At 40.5% G+C, this 21,144-nt stretch overlaps 1 protein-coding gene and 1 long non-coding RNA gene across 12 annotated transcripts in view; one reads left to right on the forward strand and one right to left on the reverse strand.

Moving 5' to 3' along the window:
- Positions 1–2,397: 2,397 nt before the first annotated feature.
- The window catches only part of TCP11L1 (t-complex 11 like 1), a 36,456-nt gene continuing 17,709 nt past the window's right edge, over positions 2,398–21,144 (forward strand). Inside the window, exons 1-5 of one of the 11 annotated variants that reach the window (XM_069554693.1) lie at positions 2,398–2,776; positions 5,672–5,858; positions 16,907–17,039; positions 18,227–18,347; positions 19,083–19,303. In XM_069554693.1, coding sequence (XP_069410794.1) covers positions 5,696–5,858; positions 16,907–17,039; positions 18,227–18,347; positions 19,083–19,303 — 638 coding nt within the window. In that variant the 5' untranslated portion in view covers positions 2,398–2,776; positions 5,672–5,695. Of the gene's footprint in view, positions 3,479–5,671; positions 5,859–11,999; positions 12,136–16,906; positions 17,040–18,226; positions 18,348–19,082; positions 19,304–21,144 lie in introns of those variants that run through there. The other 10 variants (XM_069554695.1, XM_069554694.1, XM_069554698.1 and 7 more) reach the window with 10 other exon arrangements.
- Positions 10,606–16,152, reverse strand: LOC138420967 (uncharacterized). Its single transcript, XR_011249373.1, has 4 exons — positions 16,036–16,152; positions 11,855–11,967; positions 11,565–11,650; positions 10,606–11,344 (listed from the first exon to the last, which is right to left on the reverse strand). It is a non-coding gene; the product is annotated as an uncharacterized lncRNA (long non-coding RNA).

Genomic DNA, 21,144 nt, shown 5'->3' on the forward strand with positions numbered 1-21,144 from the left:
TAGCTGATTGCAAGCCTGTACTATCCTTTATCATGTTCCTCTGTGTTCTTCATTCCTTGTAAATTAGTCATTAGAACTAATGTCTCAACAACTTTTTATTCAGTTAATGGTTGTTTTGGAACAACTGCACTGTTACAATGTACTTGGGTAAATAGGCATGCAATATAATACTTGTAACTTGTATAATACAATTTTAAATTATGCATTTTTACAATAATAAAACCAAAAGATTAAAATGAGACTGAATTTTAAATTCAGACTTTTAATAAGGGGTAGGAAAACTAAAATGACATACCAATAGGCTAGCATGTCAATCTTTTGTTTTCAAAGATATGACTTCTACTGGCTAGTCTTTAAAAAGGAAAAAGTTGAGGACTGACCTATAGTATGTCATATACTTCTAATAAAGTAAGGAATAATTATGTCAGGTGGGTTCTTTTGTGATGTGTATTTTGCTTTGTTGCATAGGCAGGAAAGGAAGGCAGCTCTTTACAGTGAAGTGAAAGAGAAGACAGTTCATGATTTAAGTGAGGAAGTTTTTAGAGACAAACTACTTAAAGTGTGGTGAGACCATAGTTGACCGAGCAACAGTGTGTGTACTTCCTGATTTGCAACCATTATTTTGCACATAATGGAATAAACATCATTATTTGGCAATAAAACTAATACCTCTCCTTCAGGGGAAGACAGAACTTTCTAGTTATATTCATGGTCCTAGAAGAAGAAGCATTCTAATACAATGTTAATTTGATGGACAATCTAGTAAAACCAGTTTACCTCAAATGTCATAAGCGTAAAGTTTTAAGAAAATTGGTCATGTTTATGGCAAGCACTGTCAGAGTTTTAAACGATAGGTCTGGTGCTCCCTGAATGCCTTGGACAGCATTGTTGCAGCACCGGAGTGTCAGTTGTTTGCTGCTTGCTCTTATTCACGCATCCATGATGCTCTCTAGGGAGCCCATCCCCACTTAAAACACCTGACGTCTAGGTGACTGTGAGCTTCCCCTCCACTCTAGCTCAGTAAGCCCTGATCTGAAGGGCTTCCCTAGTGGCTCAGCTGGTAAAGAATCTGCCTGCAATGTGGGGGACCTGGGTTTGATCCCTGGGTTGGGAAGATCCCCTGGAGAAGGGAACAGCTAATCTAGAGACTATGGTATATTGGAAGGACTGATGCTGAAGTTCCAATACTTTGGCCACCTGATGCGAAGAGCTGACTCATTGGAAAAGACCCTGATGCTGGGAAAGACTGAAGGCAAAAGGAGAAGGGGTGGCAGAGGATGCTATGGTTATATAGCGTTACCGACTAATGGACATGAATTGAGCAAACTCTGGGAGATAGTGGAGGACAGAGAGGCCTGGCATGCTGCTGTCCAAGGGGTCATAAAGAGTCACCTTAGCAACTGAACAATACCAAAAAGTATATTCATCTAGACTCTGAAGTGAGAACTGAATGTTTTCTTCCTAAATCTTAGTTCCAGTTAATATCTTATGGCATCCCCCTCCCCCCGAAAGTGAATCCTTTTCTGAGAACTGTGTGTTTCAGGAAAAATTCTTACTTCAATGTGCTAGTTAATGATTGGCTTAAGGGTGTGGAATTATTGCAGTCTTCAATACTTCAGGAATAACTGCCCATGTGTGATCTATTTAGAAGTGGCGTTTGAAAGCAACTCCTAATTCCACTCCATCTTGGTTGGTTCTAGTTATTTAACAAGTTTATAGGCTGCAGCTAAGAGGCTTGATTGTTACCTTCATTTTAAGGCACACATGTTTGATGTTCATTCTTAAAGCATTTTACAAAAGAACAGATAAAAGTTACGGAACTTTTGAAGATTAGACCCCCCACAACTATTTCTATTCGTGTACTTTGCTGTCTTACTATACAGGCTGAGAAAAGCATGGTTTTCTTGGATCAGCAACTGTTCAGGGCTGCGACAGCCACGGCCCGTGTACCTGAGACAAAGGGGAAGGAGGCTTCAGAACAAGCTTGTCTTAACACGGTGTTTCCTTTCTAGAATACAGGTGGCACATAAAATGCTGAGTGCTGTGTTTCTGAGCTCTCTAAACAGAGTTGAACCCTCGTGAGAAGTCTTTGCCTCCTTGCCTTCCATCTTTTCAGGGCGAGGGTCTAGCTCTTCCTGTCGACAAAGTGTAGCGGCCGCTTAGATAAAAGAGATGACTCAAACCAAATCGAATCTGTGCCGTTAAAATGAAACTTGGCCATCCAGGTGGTGGGCATGACTTTTTTTTAACAACCAAAAAGGAGGGGAGGGGAACAAATAACGTGGCTATAAACCATGGTGTAATATTTAAATTTGAAAACCAGGGCGGGGAAGGCTTTGCACCGAAACAGCCAATCCTTTCGCTTTCCTCGACTGCCTCCGCACCGCCTCCCCCGCAGCCCGTCTTTCCGTACAGAAATATGGCGCCGCCCTCCGTGGGGCGGGGACCTCCCGGCTCCGAGTCACAGCCCACTGAGCCCCCGCAACTGGCACCCGGCCGCGCCTCCCGCCTTTCCGTAAGGGAACATGGCGACGCCCTACGTGGGACAGGCGCCTCCCGGCTGAGCGCTTCCTCCCGCTACCCGACACTGAGGAGCCGCCGCGCTGGCCGCTACCCACCCGAGCCCGGCGGGGAGGACCGCTCGCAGCGCAGCGAGGGATGCGGCCTCCGAGGGGCAGAGGTTGAACCGGCCCTGCCCGCCGCGCATCCTCCCCGCCTCCGCCGCCGCCAGATCCCCGGCGGAGCGGCAGGAGGGAAGACGCCCACTCCGCAGCAGGTGAGGGAAGCGGATGCGCGGGCTGGCAGCCCTGCGGAGTCGGCACGCCAGGGACGAGGTCGAGATTGCAGGCGCTGCTTCGCCGTTTTCCGTCGATCGGGGCCCAGTGATGTCGAGTGGAGGAGGGGAAGAGGCAGACGCAGCGGGCAGGTTGAGGCTTAGCGCGGCCTTTGTCCCGCCCCTCGAGGCCACCCTCCGGGCGCGCCTCGCCAGCTCCCGGCCCGGCCACTCCCTCCCCGGCGCAAACAGTTGTTTACAACGGAATCCGGACGCTGGGCGTGCGTGACGCCGAGGGCTGGGGAAAGGGTTTCTCTCCGGCGTTGGACAGAGCTCCTTGCTGTTGCTGAAAGACCCTTTCTCCTGGAGAGACTCTTGAGAGCAGCTTGGGCTCGGCGTGAGGCTCAGACAGTCTTCACGGCAAGTGCGAGGATCCTCCTACCCTCGGTTCCCTTTTTAGGCATGGCAGGAGTTGGGGATTGTTGAATGAATGAGCACACTGCATGCAGTTAAATGGTTCCTCGCTGCATCCTATATAGCCCTGTAATTATAATTACCATTTTTGGAAGCCGGTTGTGCACCAGCTGTCGTTATGCTCGTCCTGTCACAGACACTTCCCCCAAACCCAGGAGGTAGGTAGCTGCGTTTTACAGATGAGGAAACGGAAGTTAATACAGCTAGTAAAGAGCCAGAATTGGAACCCAGGTATGTCTGAGACTAATGCCCAGCCCTCCCGCATAAACTGACTTTAAATAGATGACACAGCTATCAATAAATACTTAGTGGATATCTGTTCGGGGCATATACTTATATGTGTGGAGCATATGTGGGGAATGTGGTTGGTCTGGCCTGTAAGAAGTTAAAAATATAGGTGAAGAGTTTTTTTTTTTTATTAAGAAGAACTAGCAATTTTACTATCTAACCCCACCTCATCGCTCCTTTGTCACCTGCTGCTTGTCCTGCGTATTTTCATTTGCCTTTGATCCTGCCCTTTAAGTGAAACGCGCCCCCCCCTCCCCCCCCCCGCCTTTCACCTTCTCTTCCTCCAGATGTTTTGTGTTTGATTTTTTTTTTTTTTTTGGCTGCACCCGCATGGCTTAGTTCCCCAACAAAGGCCCCTTGCAATGGAAGTGCCTAGTTCTTAACCACTGGACTGACAGGGAATTCCCTCCAAATGTTTTTTAATTGAGTGAAATCCTACTCTTTTCAAAAAGACAGGCTCAAATATCATCTTTTCTGGAAGGTTATCCCAACCTCCTTCCGGGAAGAATTAGTTTCTCCTGCTTAGTGATTTCATAATGCCATTAAGGCTTAAGTTTAACTGTATTTCCTTGTAAGAATGTCTCTCTCCCCCTCTCGACCATGCCTTTTCATCGTTCTATTCCTATTTAAAGTAGCATATTTTGAGTTGGCTTTAAGGCAATGATGAATGCCAGATGACTACCATCCATCCCTACAGGCGTTCAGAGAAAGGAACAAACACTGGTGAGGTTGGGCAAGTGACCTGGGAAGGGATAGATCTTGAACCAAATCTTAAAAGGATGGGTTAGTTTACTAAACTGAATATTAAAGACCTGGAAATTCTGCTTTTTCTCCTTATTGCACAGAATGAGCTACTTCATCCTCAGCTCATTCCCAATATGTGAAGAGGATAAAATCAGAAGTGTTTTTGTTTGTCCCTTCTCATAGGAGATGCTGGTAATGTTACCTTTTGGTTCTTGGAGCATTTCCAGAGCCAGACAGGATTTAGGACAGAGGAGATGGGTGTCTGGAGTGGGATGCTGGAAGGTTAAAAAGGAATGACATTAAAGCAACCTTCATATTAATAATACAGGCCTGAAAATGTCAGTTCCAGTAACTTCATTTTGTTTAATGGGCTTATCTGATATTCAGATAATTATATCAAGTGATTCTTCTAATGTGCAGAAAGGAGTCTGCCAAACCTCCTAAAAATGGTCAACATTTCTTTCGATCCTTGGATTACCTTCCAGGAGTGTAATAAAGTCTAATTAGTGCTTATGAAAATATTCTGTGGTCTTCAAGTGCCACTAGTATAAATGCTAATTATTTTCAGTGTTATAAAAGCAGAAAACATTGTGTCTGTCTTTTCCTTTATTAGGAAGCCCATTAGGAATAAAGAACTCAGTAAAAAAAATTAGGGGAAAAAAACTTAATAAGAAACATTTATAGTAAATAAGGCCTTTATTTTAGGCCTTTATTAACTAGCCCAAACCAACATGTTAAGTGTTAGACCTCTTCTAATCAACACCCAAGACAGTTAACACCCCCCCAACCATATACATTATGGTGGTTTGCAACTTCCTACTTTACTCACCATCTTTTCCTGCTGACTGGCAAGGGATTGATAAAAATATTTTCCCCACACATTTTTCTTAAATGCTTCATGAGATTCTGCTTTCTATTTGTCATCCCCGGGTGCTTATCCACATAATAGGATTGGGAACCAAGTTCTCAGTCCAGTGTATATTTACTTTGAACTCTGATGAAAAGCATTATTTCCAGAGTCTTCCTTTCAGCTCTCAGGAATGAAAGAATTTAAGAATTAAATCACTGTTTGATTAAAATACAAGCAGGCAGTTTATAGTGTTAAGGCCATGTTCTCGTGACATAGTACTCAGATTGGGACAAAATATTCAAACTTGTTACTCTGTGAAGTATAGGTCCATGAATTTGATAGTTATAAGTGTCATTTTACAGGTGATCTGTTTAATCATGGAAGTAGAATATTATAGTGGGATAAGAATAAGATCTTAGCAAGCCCATTTATTTTACAGGTGATAAATCTGAAACCCAAAGAGATTAAATCATTTGCTTAGAGTCACACTGCCAGTTAGTGTCAGAGCAAGAACATTTTGGTTCATTTTTTTTTTCCTCTAGGAAAGTGAATGAACTTAATTGAGAATGTCTGAAAACCTTGACAAGTCCAATATAAACGAAGCAGGAAAATCAAAATCAAGTGATTCTGAGCAAGGCCTTGAAGATGCTGTGGAAGGTTGTGATGAAGCTTTACAGAAAAACATAAAGTCGGGCTCTCCAAGCACCCAAAGAGTGCAAAGACCTCACTGTAAGCACATTTGACTTTGGTTAGCATTATCTTCATTGTTTTTGGATGATATTTGTATTATCCTTCCTTGTACATGTGGCCCTGAGCTAGGGTCTCATAGTATGATAGAGTTGCCAATAGTTAGCATTTAAGTATAGCAACCGTTTTACAACTAACAGCCCAGTCACTTATGGATTTCAATTGTATGATAAACTCACATTTTAGAATAATGTTCAGAATATTGCTATTTTCCTCCAGCCTCAGTGACATTCCAATTTGTCTGAAATGCTCTGAGAAAGAGGGTGGAGTGAAAATTGCAGCTTTAATTAAGAGAGTTTTGAAAGGCTTTAGCCAGGTCTGTGCTTGTGCAGGTTTGAAAAAAAGAGTTTTTGACTGTGAGTTCACCACACCCTAACTTCACTGCCTGGGGGCATCGTTCCCACAAGGATGAGGGGATTCAGTGTACTAACTGTGTGTGGTGAAGTCACTTCAGATCTCTGGCAGGAAGCAGGCCTTGCCAATGAGAGGATGGCAATTTCCGCAAGTATGCCCAGCAGATGCTCCAAGTCATGTCTTTTATTAGCAATACTCAGGGTTTTTGAAGTGAGTCCAAAAATGAAAGTTTCAAGAGGAAATGTCATGGTCTAAGAATGTCAGTATTGATGTTATCTCTTTAAAGTACGACTGAAAGTAATCCTTCATGTTTGCAAAAAGTACAAACATTTGGGAGTTTAAGGTATGTTTTTATTAAAATGGTAAAAGCCCCTCCCAGGTAATTTATTAGTCAACATGCTATTCTTAAAGCAGACATTGGTGGACCCCATTTTATTGTAATTTATCATCGAATAGATTTTGATAAATATACTACTAGGTCACATTGTATTCAGGAAATAAAACATGCTGTTAATAACATTCTAACGTGGTTGTATTACACCTTGTCTCCAATGTGTAGTTAGAAAGCTTCATCTGTTTTCTCATTTTTAAAAGGAAAATATGCTTATCTCTTAGGGTCATTGTAAAGACTAAATGAATTCATATAAAGTTCTTACAACAGTGTCTTCATATAATAAATGCTCAATAAACACTAGTTGTTAGTACTACTGCTGCTAACATACTGCATTTATTTATTTATTATTAAATTTCTTTTTGGCCATGTCATGTGACTTGTGGGATCTTAGTCCCCCAACCAGGGACCCGACACCCTTGGCAGTGAAAGTGCAGAGCCTCACCACTGGACCACCAGGAAAATTCCCTCATCTGTTGCATTTTAAGATACCCAGGAGATGGCAGTAATATGGATGGCCAGTGTGGTCGTTTTATCACTTACAGTTTCTGGTAAAGAAGTACCTTTGGATTAGAATCTTCAGTTCTTTGATTAATGGCCTTGCCTTTGGTATCCTGTCAGTCTGATGGCATGATTCCAAATTAATGTCAAGCCAGCACTACACTATATTAGTTGACATTGTATGTAGTTATGTCCTTAAGGCAGCTTATCCTGAGACCTATGATCAAGTGTTGGGGAATCCAGGAAGAGTCAAAAAGGTGTATCAACATGTCTGTGTATATATATTTTTCTAGGAAGGTCAGAAAAGTTTTCATTAAATTCTCACAGTTCCATGTCAAAATGAGGTTTAAAATCAATGACTGACTATATTGTTTCTGGATTTCTTGCCCTTTTTTCCTTGTAATAATAGGTAGGAATAGGGCTATGGACTCCAGTGGTAAAACTGCGACCCCGGAGTTTGGGTACCAGGTCAGGAGGCATCACTGCTTGCAGAGAGCATAAAAAAGAATTTATAAAATATGAAATTAGTTATCTGCAGACATTTCTCCCAAACTGTGTAAATGAATAGCTAATGAATTTAAAGTAACTCTAAAATCACATCTTTGTTGTTCAGTGGCTCAATCATGACCAACTCTGCGACCCCATGGACTGCAGCACACCAGGCTTCCCTGTCCTTCACCATCTCATGGAGCTTACTCAAATTCATGTCCATTGAGTCAGTGATGCCATCCAACCATCTCGTCCTCTGTCATTCCCATCTCCTCCTGCTTTCAGTCTTTTCCTGCATCACATCTGGGGTTCTGCAAATTAAAAGCAAAAAGATAGGCTTTAGACTTGCAAAGTAAAATACAGAGTAATGTTTGAATGATAGAAATACTGTTGGTAACTGTGATGCTGTAATTTATAATGGGAAATATATGTTTGGTTCTCATCCAGTTTCTGGTTCAGAACTTTAAACTACTGGAATCTCCTGAGTGGTGAGAGCTAGAAAGATGTCTTTTGTTAGGCTAATGAGGCACAGCCTAACCTAAGGGGACTCAATCTTGAGATTAGAGGGTTGGAACTTTCAATCCTACCCATCCCTCCCTACCACCTCTGGGGAGGAGGGAGGAGCTGGAGGTTGTACAGTTGACAGTGGCCATTTATTTAATCAAGTTTGCCTATGTAGTGAAGCCGAGAGAAAACCCCAGAAGGATGGGGTTGAGAGAGCTTCTGGGTTAGTGAGGCCATGGAGGCCCTGGGGGAGTGGCGCCCTGCTGTGCCTTGCCCTGTGCTTGTCTTCTATTTGGCTGTTTCTGAGTTACATCCTTTTATAATAAACCAGTAATCTAGTACGTAAAATGTTTCTTTGAGTTCTGTGAGCTGTTCCAGCAAATTAATCGAATAAAAGGGGGTGAGGAGTTGTTGGAACTTCCCATACACAGCCAGTCTGTCAGAAGCACAGGTGACACCCTGGACTTGGGGACTATCCTCTGAAAGTAAGGGTGAGGAGGCGGGGGCCGGGGCAGAGTCTTGTGGGACTGTTTCCTTAACCTGTGGAATCTGATACTATCTCCAAGTAGGTAGTGTCAGAATTGCGGCACACTTGTCTGGTATCCGAGAATTGCTTGGTGGTGTGGGGAGAAAACCCTCACCTGCTTGCCCTGCACGTATAACGTTTAATAGCTGACAAAGAATATGAAAAAGGAAAAATGGCTGGCCTTGTCAGAATTGGTTGGCACTGATCTGAGGTGGTTATTTGATTCTAAAAGAATTAATTCTTTAAACATAGAGATCCTTAGAATGAGGATCAGTCAACTGTAACTTAATGTTTCCCATAAGTTTCTTTACTTCTAAATACTTTATTTTTGTGTGTGGGGGGGAAAAGGGAGGATTTATTATTTGCAGCAGGTAAAGAGAACACCAGGGATCTTTTCCAAAGCAATGTCTCCCTCAACAGCAAAACTGGGGAGGTTTTAAGCCAAGGGTACCTCGTATGCATGAAGGGGCTTGACCAGAGACTTCTGCATGGAACTGGGATAAAGGCTGCCAGAGCTGAAGCTCTTGATGATTGACGTCAGGAGGGTCAGAAAAGGTCACCATGGTGACATTCCCTCAATTCTGACCAGACTTCCATCTCAGCAGGTAGTTACCCTCCTCCACCTGGGTTGGGGCCCTTAGTTCCTACAGAACTCAAAGATATCACATATTGGATCATAATGTTTATCTTACAGAATTACTGAGATCTGTTCAAGGGCAAGGCTTAAATCACAAAGTGGCTTAGGTCAAAATGGCTTCTTACATCAAGAAAATCATGCCTGGTTCTTTTTCTCTGGGGACCACCTACCCTATCTGCTTACAATACTTTTGTTGTTATTGCTGTTAAGTCACTGAATCATGACTCTTTTGTGACCCCTTAGACTATAGCCCACCAAGTTCCTCTGTCCATGACATTTCCCAGGCAAGAATACTGGAGTGGGTTCCCATTCCCTTCTCCAGGGGATCTTCCCGACCCAGGGATTGAACCCAGGTCTCCTGCATTGTAGGCTGATTCTTTACCATCTGAACCACCAGGGAAGCCCTAGAGTGGTTTGCCATTTCCTTCTCTAAGAGATCTTCCTGACACAGGGATCGAACCTGCATCCCCTGCATTGATAGGCAGATTCTTTACTGCTGAGCCACTAGGGAAGCCCTGCAGTACTGTGTGACTTTGCAAATATCCTGTTTCTGCTTAAACTTCAACTCACTAATTTTAGCCTTTACCAGTGGATCTTTTCTGCACCAATATTACCCTTTTATTCTAATGGTGATTTTTTGAAAATTGAAGTATAGTTGATTTATTAATACAATATTATGTTAGTTTCAGGTGTCCAGCTAGTGATTCAGTTATATATATATATATATATATATATATATATATATATATATGTTTCAGGTTATTTTCCTTGATAGTTATTGCGAGGTATTAAGTATAGTTCCCTGTGCTAAATAGTGAATCCTTGTTGCTTGTATAGTAGTTTGTATCTGTTAATTCCATATGTGTTTTATGTTAATTGCTTCAGTTGTGTCCGACTCTTTGCAACCCCATGGACTGTAGCTCCACCAGGCTCCTCTGTCCGTGGAATTCTCCAGGCAAGAATACTGGAGTGGGTTCCCATTCCCTTCTCCAGGGGATCTTCCTGACCCAGGAACTGAACCCAAGTCTCCCACATTGCAGGTAGATTCTTTACCATCTGAGCCATACTCCTAATTGGGAGTTAATTCCATACTCCTAATTTACCCCATCCTCCTGCTTCCCTTTTGGTAACCATAAATTTGTTTTTCTGTATCACTGAGTCTATTTTGTATACAGATTCATTTGTATTATTATTTTATTTTTGTTTTTTTGGAAGCTTTTTTCCTTCTTTAATTCACAAAGCACCTTCTGCTCCAAAGTTTAATCACCTAGTTGATCAGTAAAACATGCCATATTCAAATGAAAAAAATCAATTGTCATTCCAGTTACTATTTCCCACTTAGCACTTTGGTTTATTAAATCAGATCCTGGTGAGATTTATTAGATACAGGGATAACACAGAGTTCTTTGTTTCTAAAGTGCATGACCAGACTGAGCTGTGGTGTGTCTGTGCTGTGCCCAGTCACTCAGTCATGTCCGACTCTTTTGTGACTGCACAGACTGTAGCCCACCAGCCTCCTCTGTCCATGCTGGAGTGGATTGCCATACCCTGTCTAGGGGATCTTCCCAACCCACGGATGGAACCCAGGTCTCCTGCGTTGCAGGCGGAGATTCTTTACTGTCTGAACCACTGGAGAAGCCCAAGAATACTGGAGTGGGCAGCCCATCCCTTCTCCAGGGGAACTTCCCAACCCAGGAATCGAACTGGGGTCTCAGGCATTGCAGGTGGATTCTTTACCAGCTGAGCTGCCAAGGAAGCCCTATAGTGTCTGAATATTCAGTTAATCAGTCAGTGTTGATTGAGTGCACACTGTGTAGCAGGAATCCAGCAGTCAGAGAGGCACACGCGTTCTCGGTCCTCCTGGAGCTTGCAGTCTCGTGAGGAAGATACGGTCACAAGCACAGTGCAATATATTTGATGGATAGGCTTTACTTTTGCTTCACTATGTTCACTCTACAGTAGCTGTTTGGGTGACATTTGCCCCTGCCGTCAGTAAACATCCATTTACACGTGTGTGATTGGAAGCATCTCTGCAGCGTATATAGACTTCTCAGCTCCTAGAACGTCTTTAGTAAAGAAAGGTAGAGAGTATGACCACGTGAATTAGACCTTCATTTTGTTTTTGGAATCTGTTCATCAACCTCTGAAAGGGCGTGATTAACATTATGTGGTTCTTAGCTTCTCTAACAGGGCATCAGTGTGCAAACGCTGTAACGGGTTAGTGAAAGCTTTAGTGTTATGCCGCATAGTAAAAGAAATTGTAGGGTGAAGTACATGTAACCTTACCATTCTTTATGGCTCTTGTTACAACTCAGGTCCTCTTCACGAATGGAGGTGAAGCTGGGTGTTTCAACAGATTGTGTCTTTATAAGCTGTAGTTTATGAAATTGGTAAACTCTCAAAACAAAAGTAAAAACAAAAAACACAACAAGCCCACCCCACAACCCTATGATTAGCATGCAATGAATAATTCCTATACAGGCGGATCTGTAATATACCCTGGTCATGTTTTAGAATTGCATCTTTCTTGATCAAGCACCCTCCATTAATCAGTCTAATTTTTAAGTAGCCTTTACCTTGGACAGGTCCTGAAAACTTTCCTCTTCCTGGTTGTCTCATGGTCTCAGCACTTGGTACGAGCTGTTTTGTCCACATAGGCCCAAAACAATGAAGACACCCTTGCCTGTAACTGGAAAGAGTCTTTCCTAGAACCTCCTTCAGTCTTCTTATCTTCTTTTTCCATATTAGGAAACAGTGAGTCTTAAACATTTAAGTGACTTGTTCAAGGCTTACACTCTGCACAGTCTGGAGAGAGCGGAATTCCTGACTTGCTCTGTCCACTGCATTTCATGACCAGGTAGTGTATTAACTGTCTTATTATCAATTATCCAATTTATCAATTACCCAAATGCCTAAAATTGTTGAAAAAATATATAATAACTTATGAGAGAACGTGGTATGTTTCCGTGATTTTAATAAATTTAAGATGGTCACTCATTTGAATATTTTTGCAAAACCAAGGTTTAAACAAAACTTGGAAGCCCTGGTGACAGTCTTTGAATTTCTTTGTAGACTTAAAAGAACTCAGTGGAGTTCTGATACTGAGTATGTCGCAGTGAAAGCTCTGTCTTCTGATTAAGTAGCAACAGAAAACACTGTCCTGAAGAAATTTACTAACAATGTGGATGTGTGTATAAATATATATATATATATAGAGAGAGAGAGAGCGTGCGCGCATATCCCTACTGAGTGCCTTACAATTTTCAATCAACTTTGTTGAGGTATAATCTATATATAATAAAATTCACCAGTGCTAAGTGGTGAGTTTTGATAATACATGTACAGTTTGTCACTATGACTACAGTCATGAGCTGCTAGAATATTTCTATCACTTCTCAATATTCTCCTGCGTCCCTTTGCAGTGAATCTTCCCCACTCCCCCAGTGCCAGCTCTTAGCAGCCCTAATCTGCTTTCTGTCACTATAATGTTGCCATTTTTATAGTTTCATAAAAACAGACTCTTCTGTACATAGCTTTTTGTATCTGACTCTCCCTGGGGGCAATACTTTTAAGACTTGTCCATGTTGTTGCAAGTGTCCGTAGTCTGTTCCTTTTCTATTGCTGAGTAATATTCCACGGTGAGGTCATGCTACAATTGTTTATCCATTTTGCGGTTTATGGACATTTTGATGGTTATGAGCTCTTGAGTACAGATCTTTAAATGGCCATAATGTTCTCCATTGTCTTGGGTTAACACCTATGAGCAAGGTTGCTAGATCAGGTGGTAAGTGTATGTTTTAGTGTATGAGAAACCAAGAGGCTCTTTTCCAAAGTGGCTGTATCATTTGGCATCCCTACCACATGAGAGTTCTAGTTATTCCACATCTGTGCCAACACTTGGTAAGATTAGTCTCTTTAATTTTGGTTCATCTAGTAGGTGTGTATAGTGGTATCTGTCTGGTTTTGATTTGCATTTCCCTTATGATTAATAATGATCGTAATGATGTTGACCATTCATGGTCTGATTTGCCATTTGTTTATCTGCTTTGTAGAAATGTTCAAATCTTTTGCCGTTTGGTACTGGTGGTCTTCTATTCAGTTCAGTTCAGTTCAGTCGCTCAATCATGTCCGACTCTTTGTGACCCCATGAATCGCAGCATGCCAGGCCTCCCTGTCCGTCACCAACTCCCAGAGTTCACTCAAACTCCCGTCCATCGAGTCGGTGATGCCATCTAGCCATCTCATCCTCTGTTGTCCCCTTCTCCTCCTGCCCTCAATTCCTCCCAGCATCAGAGTCTTTTCCAATGAGTCAGCTCTTCACATGAGGTGGCCAAAGTATTGGAGTTTCAGCTTTAGCATCATTCCTTCCAAAGAACACCCAGGACTGATCTCCTTTAGAATGGACTGGTTGGATCTCCTTGCAGTCCAAGGGACTCTCAAGAGTCTTCTCCAACACCACAGTTCAAACGCCTCAATTCTTCAGCGCTCAGCCTTCTTCACAGTCCAACTCTCACATCCATACATGACCAGTGGAAAAACCATAGCCTTGACTAGACGGACCTTTGTTGGCAAAGTAATATCTCTTCTTTTCAATGTACTCTCTAGGTTGGTCATAACTTTCCTTCCAAGGAGTAAGTGTCTTTTAATTTCATGGCTGCAGTCACCATCTGCAGTGATTTTGGAGCCCCCAAAAATAAAGTCTGACACTGTTTCCACTGTTTCCCCATCTATTTCCCATGAAGTGATGGGACCAGATGCCATGATCTTCATTTTCTGAATGTTGAGCTTTAAGCCAACTTTTTCACTCTCCTCTTTCACTTTCATCAAGAGGCGTTTTAGTTCCTCTTCACTTTCTGCCATAAGGGTGGTGTCATTTGTATATCTGAGGTTATTGATATTTCTCCCGGCAATCTTGATTCCAGCTTGTGCTTCTTTATTTAGTTGTAAAAGTTCTTTATATATTCTGGATATAAGTCCTTTATCCAATATTTGTTTCATAAATATTTTCTTCCATCTGTGGCTTGCCTTTTCATTTTCTTAATATAGTCTTTCGCAGAGCATAAGTTTTAACTTTTAAGTTTAATTTATAAAATTTTTTATTTTGTATTTTGAGCTTTTTGTATCTTATCTATTTGCCTATTCCAAGATCGCAAAGATTTTGGCCTGTAAAATTTTCTCCTAGAAGTTGTATAGTCTTAGTTTTTATGTTCAGCTCTGAAACTCATTTTGAGTTAGTTTTTGTTTATCATTTGAGGTAAGGGTCAAGGGTCATTTTTTTACAGATAGATTTCTGATTGTTTCAGCACTATTTGATGAAAAAACTAATCTCCCCTTATTGACCACAAATATACATATGTACTTCCCTGGTGGCTCAGATGGTAAAGAATCTGCCTGCAATGCAGGAAACCTGGGTTCGATCTCTGGGTCCAGAAGATTCCCTGGAGAAGTGAATGGCTACCCACTCCAGTATTCTTGCCTGGAAAATCCCATGGACAGAGGAGCTTGGCTGGCTATAGTCCATGGGTGGCAAAAGAGTCAGATACAACTGAGGGAATAATACTTTCACTTTTCACGCATATGTATGTGTGTGTCCCAGTCTAGTTTGGGATCCTCTGCTCTCTTCAGTTCATCTGAATATCTTGTGTCATGCCAGACGCACACAGTCTTTTTTGTTTTTTTCTTTAACGTCATGTGGCATGTGGCATTTTAGTTCCCCGACCAGGGCTGGAACCTGTTTCCCTGCAATGGAAGTCTGGAGTCCCAATTACTGGACCACAGGGAATTCGCACACGCTGTGTTAATTATTATTGCTTTTCTTTAAATCAGTTAGTGTAAGTCCTCCAAATTTCTTCTTTTCCAAAATAGTTTTGACCTGTCTAGGTCCTGTGCATTTCTATCCAAGTTTAAGAGTCCATTTGGCAATTTCAACAAAAGCCTTGCTGGGATTTTGATTGGAATTTCATTTTATCAGTAGATCAATTTGGTAGAAATTGACAGCTAAGAAATACTGAGAATTGAAAAGATCTGTTGGGCCTTGATTTTGGATATTTATTGCATTTTACTAATATCCACAAACTCAATTTTATTTATTATTTTTATTAATATTCTCTGAAAGTGCTGAAAAAAATTTTGTGAAGTTTTTCAACTTCCCCTTACATGACTAAAAAAAGATTTTTACCAGACAGGATATGACCAGCTCTTAGATTTGATTCCTTTTTCTGGTGAGCAAATGAAAAAAGGGAAAGAAGGGAGAAAATAACTTTTCAGTGACCTAGCAAGAACTTTACAGCTGTTAAACCATGTGTAAACCAGTGCCATTTTAAGCCCAGTCCTTATCACCATTGTGTAATATTAATATAATTATCCTCCAGGCCAGTGCTTTTCACAGTATGGTTTCTGAAATCATCAGTATCAGGTGGAATCTTCCAAGAAATGCAGTTCTCCAGCCCCACCCCAGACAGGCTAAATCAGAAACCCGGAGGGGGGCCAGTATAAGCCCTCCCCCTGATTCTAAGTTAAAGACCCGCTGTCATGGGCTTTTTTTTTTTTTTTAAAAACAGCTTTATTAAGGTATAATGGATATACCAAAAACATGCATGTATTAATCATTGACTTTTTAAGCGTAGGAATTACCCTATATGAGTTTTTTTTTTTTTTCCCCCTCTGGACGATAAGTCTCAAACTTTATCAAAAGAAAGAGAAGAACAGAAACCCATTATGAGGGTATTGCCACAGGTGATACAGAAATAAAACTCACTGCTGCTAAGTCGCTTCAGTTGTGTCCGACTCTGTGTGACTCCATAGACCACCAGGCTCCCCCGTCCCTGGGATTCTTCAGGCAAGAACACTGGAGTGGGGTGCCATTGCCTTCTCCAAAAACTCACTGGACCTGCTAACAGTGGTAGAAAGGGAGAAATCAAACATAACTCTGAGGTTTTTGATTTGTTGGGCCTGCATTCCAGAAATTCTTATGTCACACGGCCTCTGATTTGTTCATCTGTCGATCTCTGAATTCTTATATTGCTCTAGAGAAGGCAATGGCAACCCACTCCAGTACTCTTGCCTGGAAAATTCCATGGATGGAGGAGCCTGGTAGGCTACATTTCATGGGGTCACAAAGAGTTGGACACGACTGAGCAACTTCACTTCACTTCATTCGTGGCACAGTGTTAATGATGGAGCGAAACGTGAACTGCTGATGGGAACAAAAGAGGAGATCTTAAATCTGGTGTCTTTTTTTCTATTTAGGGTGGACAGGAGGCATAGGGATTAGCAAATAAATTCACAGCTTGTTGGGAAAGTGATAATCAGTAACTTTAAAACGTTTTTCTAAGTTTTCATGTATTGTAATCGTTTGCTGTTGACCAGTTTTACCAAGAAAAAAAAATGTTTTGAGTATTGTAAATGATCTCTGCTTTTAGGATTCTAGGTTCAAAGAAAACAATGAATATGAAATAGGTACAATTCTCTTGTTTGAAATTGCCAGAGTATTTTCATAAGTAGAGGCATAACTGAAATTAGTAGCTGTTAGCTGGCAGAAGAAACACTGCCTTCTAAAACTAGTAAAAATTTTAGGGGAAAATCCTAATTGAGAGGAGCGAACCTCTTACACCAGACTTTTGTTACAGCTAGTCCTCCTCGATTCGTGACAGTGGAAGAACTTCTAGAGACAGCGAAAGGCGTCACTAACATGGCCCTAGCCCATGAGATTGTTATAAACGGAGACTTTCAGATTAAACCCGTTGAGCTGCCAGAAGACAGGTAAGGTGGTTACTGAGTTATCTTGTTTAGCAGAACACTGCCATTTCCCAGTTCTGGAAATATTTTCTTCACTTGATGTATACATTCTAAAATATTTTTCCTTTTGTATGTTGCTAAAAAATATTCCTTATCCTTGGAGTTATCAGAATTTGAAAGTGTATCTCAGGACGACTGATCCTTGACAGTGTAAACAAAAGGTCTGGAAGTCTTGCGTGGAAGTCTTCCGTGTTAGCGTCTCCCCAGTCCCTAGCACTCAGCTGCCGCCTTTTGCGTGCTCCTAGCGCTGTTTCCTTCATTTCTTCTTTGTAACTGTCACATTGTGCTGTAGTTGTTGGTTCACTTTCATTCTTCACAGATTGTAAACTCCTCAGAGACAAGGACTATGCTTTATTCTCTATCCCTACCTAGCACCTGGCCCATATTATATTGAAATCTGAAAGTCTATTGAACAGTAAGATAACACTGTTAAAAGATGGATTGTCACAAAAAGGAAAAAAAGCATTCCCCATTATAATTGTGAAAGTACCATGGAACACTTGGGTTTCTGTTGACAGAACAGTGGCTGCCGAGTCAGCAAGCTACAGAGTCTCCCACGTGAGGCTTCTAAACAGGACTTTACAAATGTTTCTTGTATGTTCTGCAAGGATAGCACTTTTTCATGTCCCTAGTGAAGAATTACTTGCTTTGCTCTCATGACATAAAGACTGGCTTTCCTGAAATGTTATATATAAGTTGTTATAATCTGGTACCTAATTAAATGGTTGTCCCATATGTCACATGAGAATAGGATAATTTTAGGAAAAAAACTTCAAGTTTAAAGTCTTAAACTACTTAATCATAAACATCTTAGGAAATTTTCTGATATCAGGGAACTTAAATGAACAGATCTGAGCTTTCCAGTATTATTTTTATCATATGGCACTGGTATAGGCTGTTAATTGGACTAATACCACCTATCAAACTAGATGAAAGTTATTCTTTCCATTGAAAAAATACTTATTAAGAAAGGTACTTATTGAAATAAATCACCAACTAAAAATAAGGTATGTGATTGGTTTAAGTATGTCTGGGAACTCTTTCCTTCATCCAAATAATTAAAAAAATTTTCTCACTCTAAACCCATAGAATTTGTGCTTTTGAGAGTGATTTGAGACAATGATATTTGCTTTTTTTCCATTTGCTTCCAGCTTGGAGAAGAGAGTAAAGGATATTGTCCATAAAGCTTTTTGGGATTGCTTGAGTGTCCAGCTAAGTGAAGTCCCCCCAACGTATGACCGGGCCATCAAGCTTGTTGGTGAGATCAAAGAGGTGAGGCGAAGAGCAAGTCGTGGTGCTTTCCTGGTGTGTTAGGAGTTTTTAATCCCACCTCTCTGTCTTAGTGTACTGGAAGGCTTTAAAGAAATTGAAGGATGAAGATTTTAAATTGCTTGCTGAAATGTGGGTTTAGTGTATTTGTGGCTTACTGACCTTAAAAAACTTTCAAACAAGCTATGATAACCTGAGGGCATTACTCTTATAAATGAAAAAAGGTTCAGATTTTTAAAAACAGAATTACTTAAAGAAAAAAAGTTATTTTATAAAATATGATTTATAAAAATCTTAACAGATATGAACACCTTCAATACATAAAGACCAAAAAAGTGAGTCAGACTTTGGGATAAAGAAGGTATTAAGTGGAGGGTAGAACTGTTTTTGCAGAATTTTTAGCAACAGTTTCTCAAAGAAGTAATATGTCTGTGGAAATTACCATTTGCCATTGGCTCACAGACTCACATTAATTAATGTGGTTTTTTTTTCACTTTTAACAGTTTTTTCTTCCTATGTCCAGTTGATTGCTTTCTTAGAGCTTAAATGGAAGCTTAAATAGCTAGTCTAAATGATTTGTAAACATGTTTTCCTATAGATTTGTTGAATAAGAGGTTAACATATGTGCACCATTGCACTAACAATTGGTAAGCCCTTTTTTGGATAATTCCTTTACATATCATAAAAAATGCCATCTGCCTAGGAAGCTTTGATTAGCGTGGCTGTGCTCTCTTGTAGACTCTCCTGTCCTTCTTGCTGCCTGGTCACACTAGACTGAGAATCCAGATAACAGAAGTCTTAGATCTGGATCTGATAAAGCAGGAGGCAGAGAACGGGGCCCTGGACATTTCCAAGCTGGCAGAATTCATTATTGGCATGATGGGGACATTGTGTGCACCTGTGCGAGATGAGGAAGTGAAGAAACTGAAGGACATTAAGGAGATAGTGCCCCTCTTCAGGTGGGTATTGTGTTCATCACCTTCAGGGGACCTAAAACACACGGCCTGTTTTCAGAGTCAGACTCCCTCAGGTGTAAGTATTCATGCCTTAAAAAAAAAAAAAGATTAAAAGCAGACATTTTGTTGTGCTTATGTCAGCAGTGCATATCCTAAAACTGGAACAATGCAGATCCCTTGGCAAGGATGACTCGCAAATCTGTGATGCGTTCCACATTTTTAAAAATAATGATTATAATGAAAGAAGCAAGGAGGGAGGGAAAAAAGGAAGTGAAGAGAAGGGAAAAGCTTGAAGGAAAAGAGGAAAAGACAGTGAACTTGAGACTCTGGGTGAGGTTACAGTGTGTATACTCTTTAAATGACCGAAGGCAAATCAAGGCAAAGACTGATCATTAGCATATATTTTTTAAAAAGTTAAAATTTTAATCTGTTTTTTTACTAAAAGCAATATAAATCCAATAGAACAAAAAGACATGAAATATTTTTTAAAAAGCAAACATTTTGTAAACTACAGAAAAGTAGAAGGAAAAAATTCACCCATAAAAGGCACAATCACTATTGTCATATTAATATATAAATTTTTTTAGTTTTTTTGCCTCAGCATTTTATTTTGAAAAATTACAAATCTACAGAAAAATTGCAAAAACAATATAATTAACACTCAAATAACATTTATATAGATCCACCAGTTTTTAATATTTAGTCAATTTGCTTTATCATACATTGAGGATGTATGCATCTATGTATGTATTTTTCCATGAACTTTCTGATGGTTAATGCCAGATGTTATATTTCATCCTTAGCTATTTCAGCAAATACTTCCTAAGATTGTGGATATTCTTTCACATGATCAGAATACAACCAGGATATTTAAGAAATTTAACATTAAAATAATCCTATTAACTTTTAGTCCATATTAATTTCCTTTAGTCTTTTGACTGTATATTTCTAAATATATATAATTATAATTAAACTTATATAATTTTTATTCTAATATGGGCAGAGGATTGACATGATGCTGCCTGAGAATTTGACCTTTGGTTAAATTCTTATCTCTTTTCTGTAAACAGATATCAAAATGCTACTAGGCAACGTTGCTTATGGGGAAAATAACCACTGACTGGTAAATTGCCTGTGGACAGAAAGGAATGATAATGAACTATAAATACTGGATGGGATACCATACTTGGTATTTCCTCAAGTGGGGAAACTCTTGTTGTTGTTGTTGTGGGTAACTTGTAACTGGACATTCCCTCCATAGACACCCTAGAAGGCATACCTTGGAGTTGTTATGAGCTTTTAAGCTGGGGGTGCTCCCACATTTCTGAGCTATCTGCTCATGGTTGATATTGTAACTCTTCTTGCAAAGGAGTGCTTGCTGTCACCCTGTTGGCAAGCTGTGTGAATAGATGGTATCAGACTTGTGGTTTGCAGTTGCCTTGTGAGTCTGTTGCGCTGAACCAAAGAAGACCTCCCAGTGTGCATTGCAAGCCTGCCTTTTTTTCGTTAGTATTACACCCTAATTATTTCATTTATTTTTTCATTGAAAGTGTCATTGAGATAATTGTATATTCACATGGAGTTGTAAGAAATAATACAATGCACTCTATCCCACCTCTCCCAAGGGTGACATTTCACAAAACTATCATCCTCAGTCGTTTTGATCCTGATACAGTCCACTGATCTCATTGAGATTTCCTACATATACATGTATGTGTTTATGTATAGTAATTTTTATACAATTTTATCACCTGAGTTTGCATATCCACTACCGCATTCAAGATACTAAATAGTTCTGACACTCAAAGGATCTCTTGCATTGCCCTTTTATAACCAACTCATAT

This window comes from Ovis canadensis, chromosome 15 (genome assembly GCF_042477335.2).
Source record: "Ovis canadensis isolate MfBH-ARS-UI-01 breed Bighorn chromosome 15, ARS-UI_OviCan_v2, whole genome shotgun sequence".
In the NCBI taxonomy this organism is placed as follows: domain Eukaryota; kingdom Metazoa; phylum Chordata; class Mammalia; order Artiodactyla; family Bovidae; genus Ovis; species Ovis canadensis.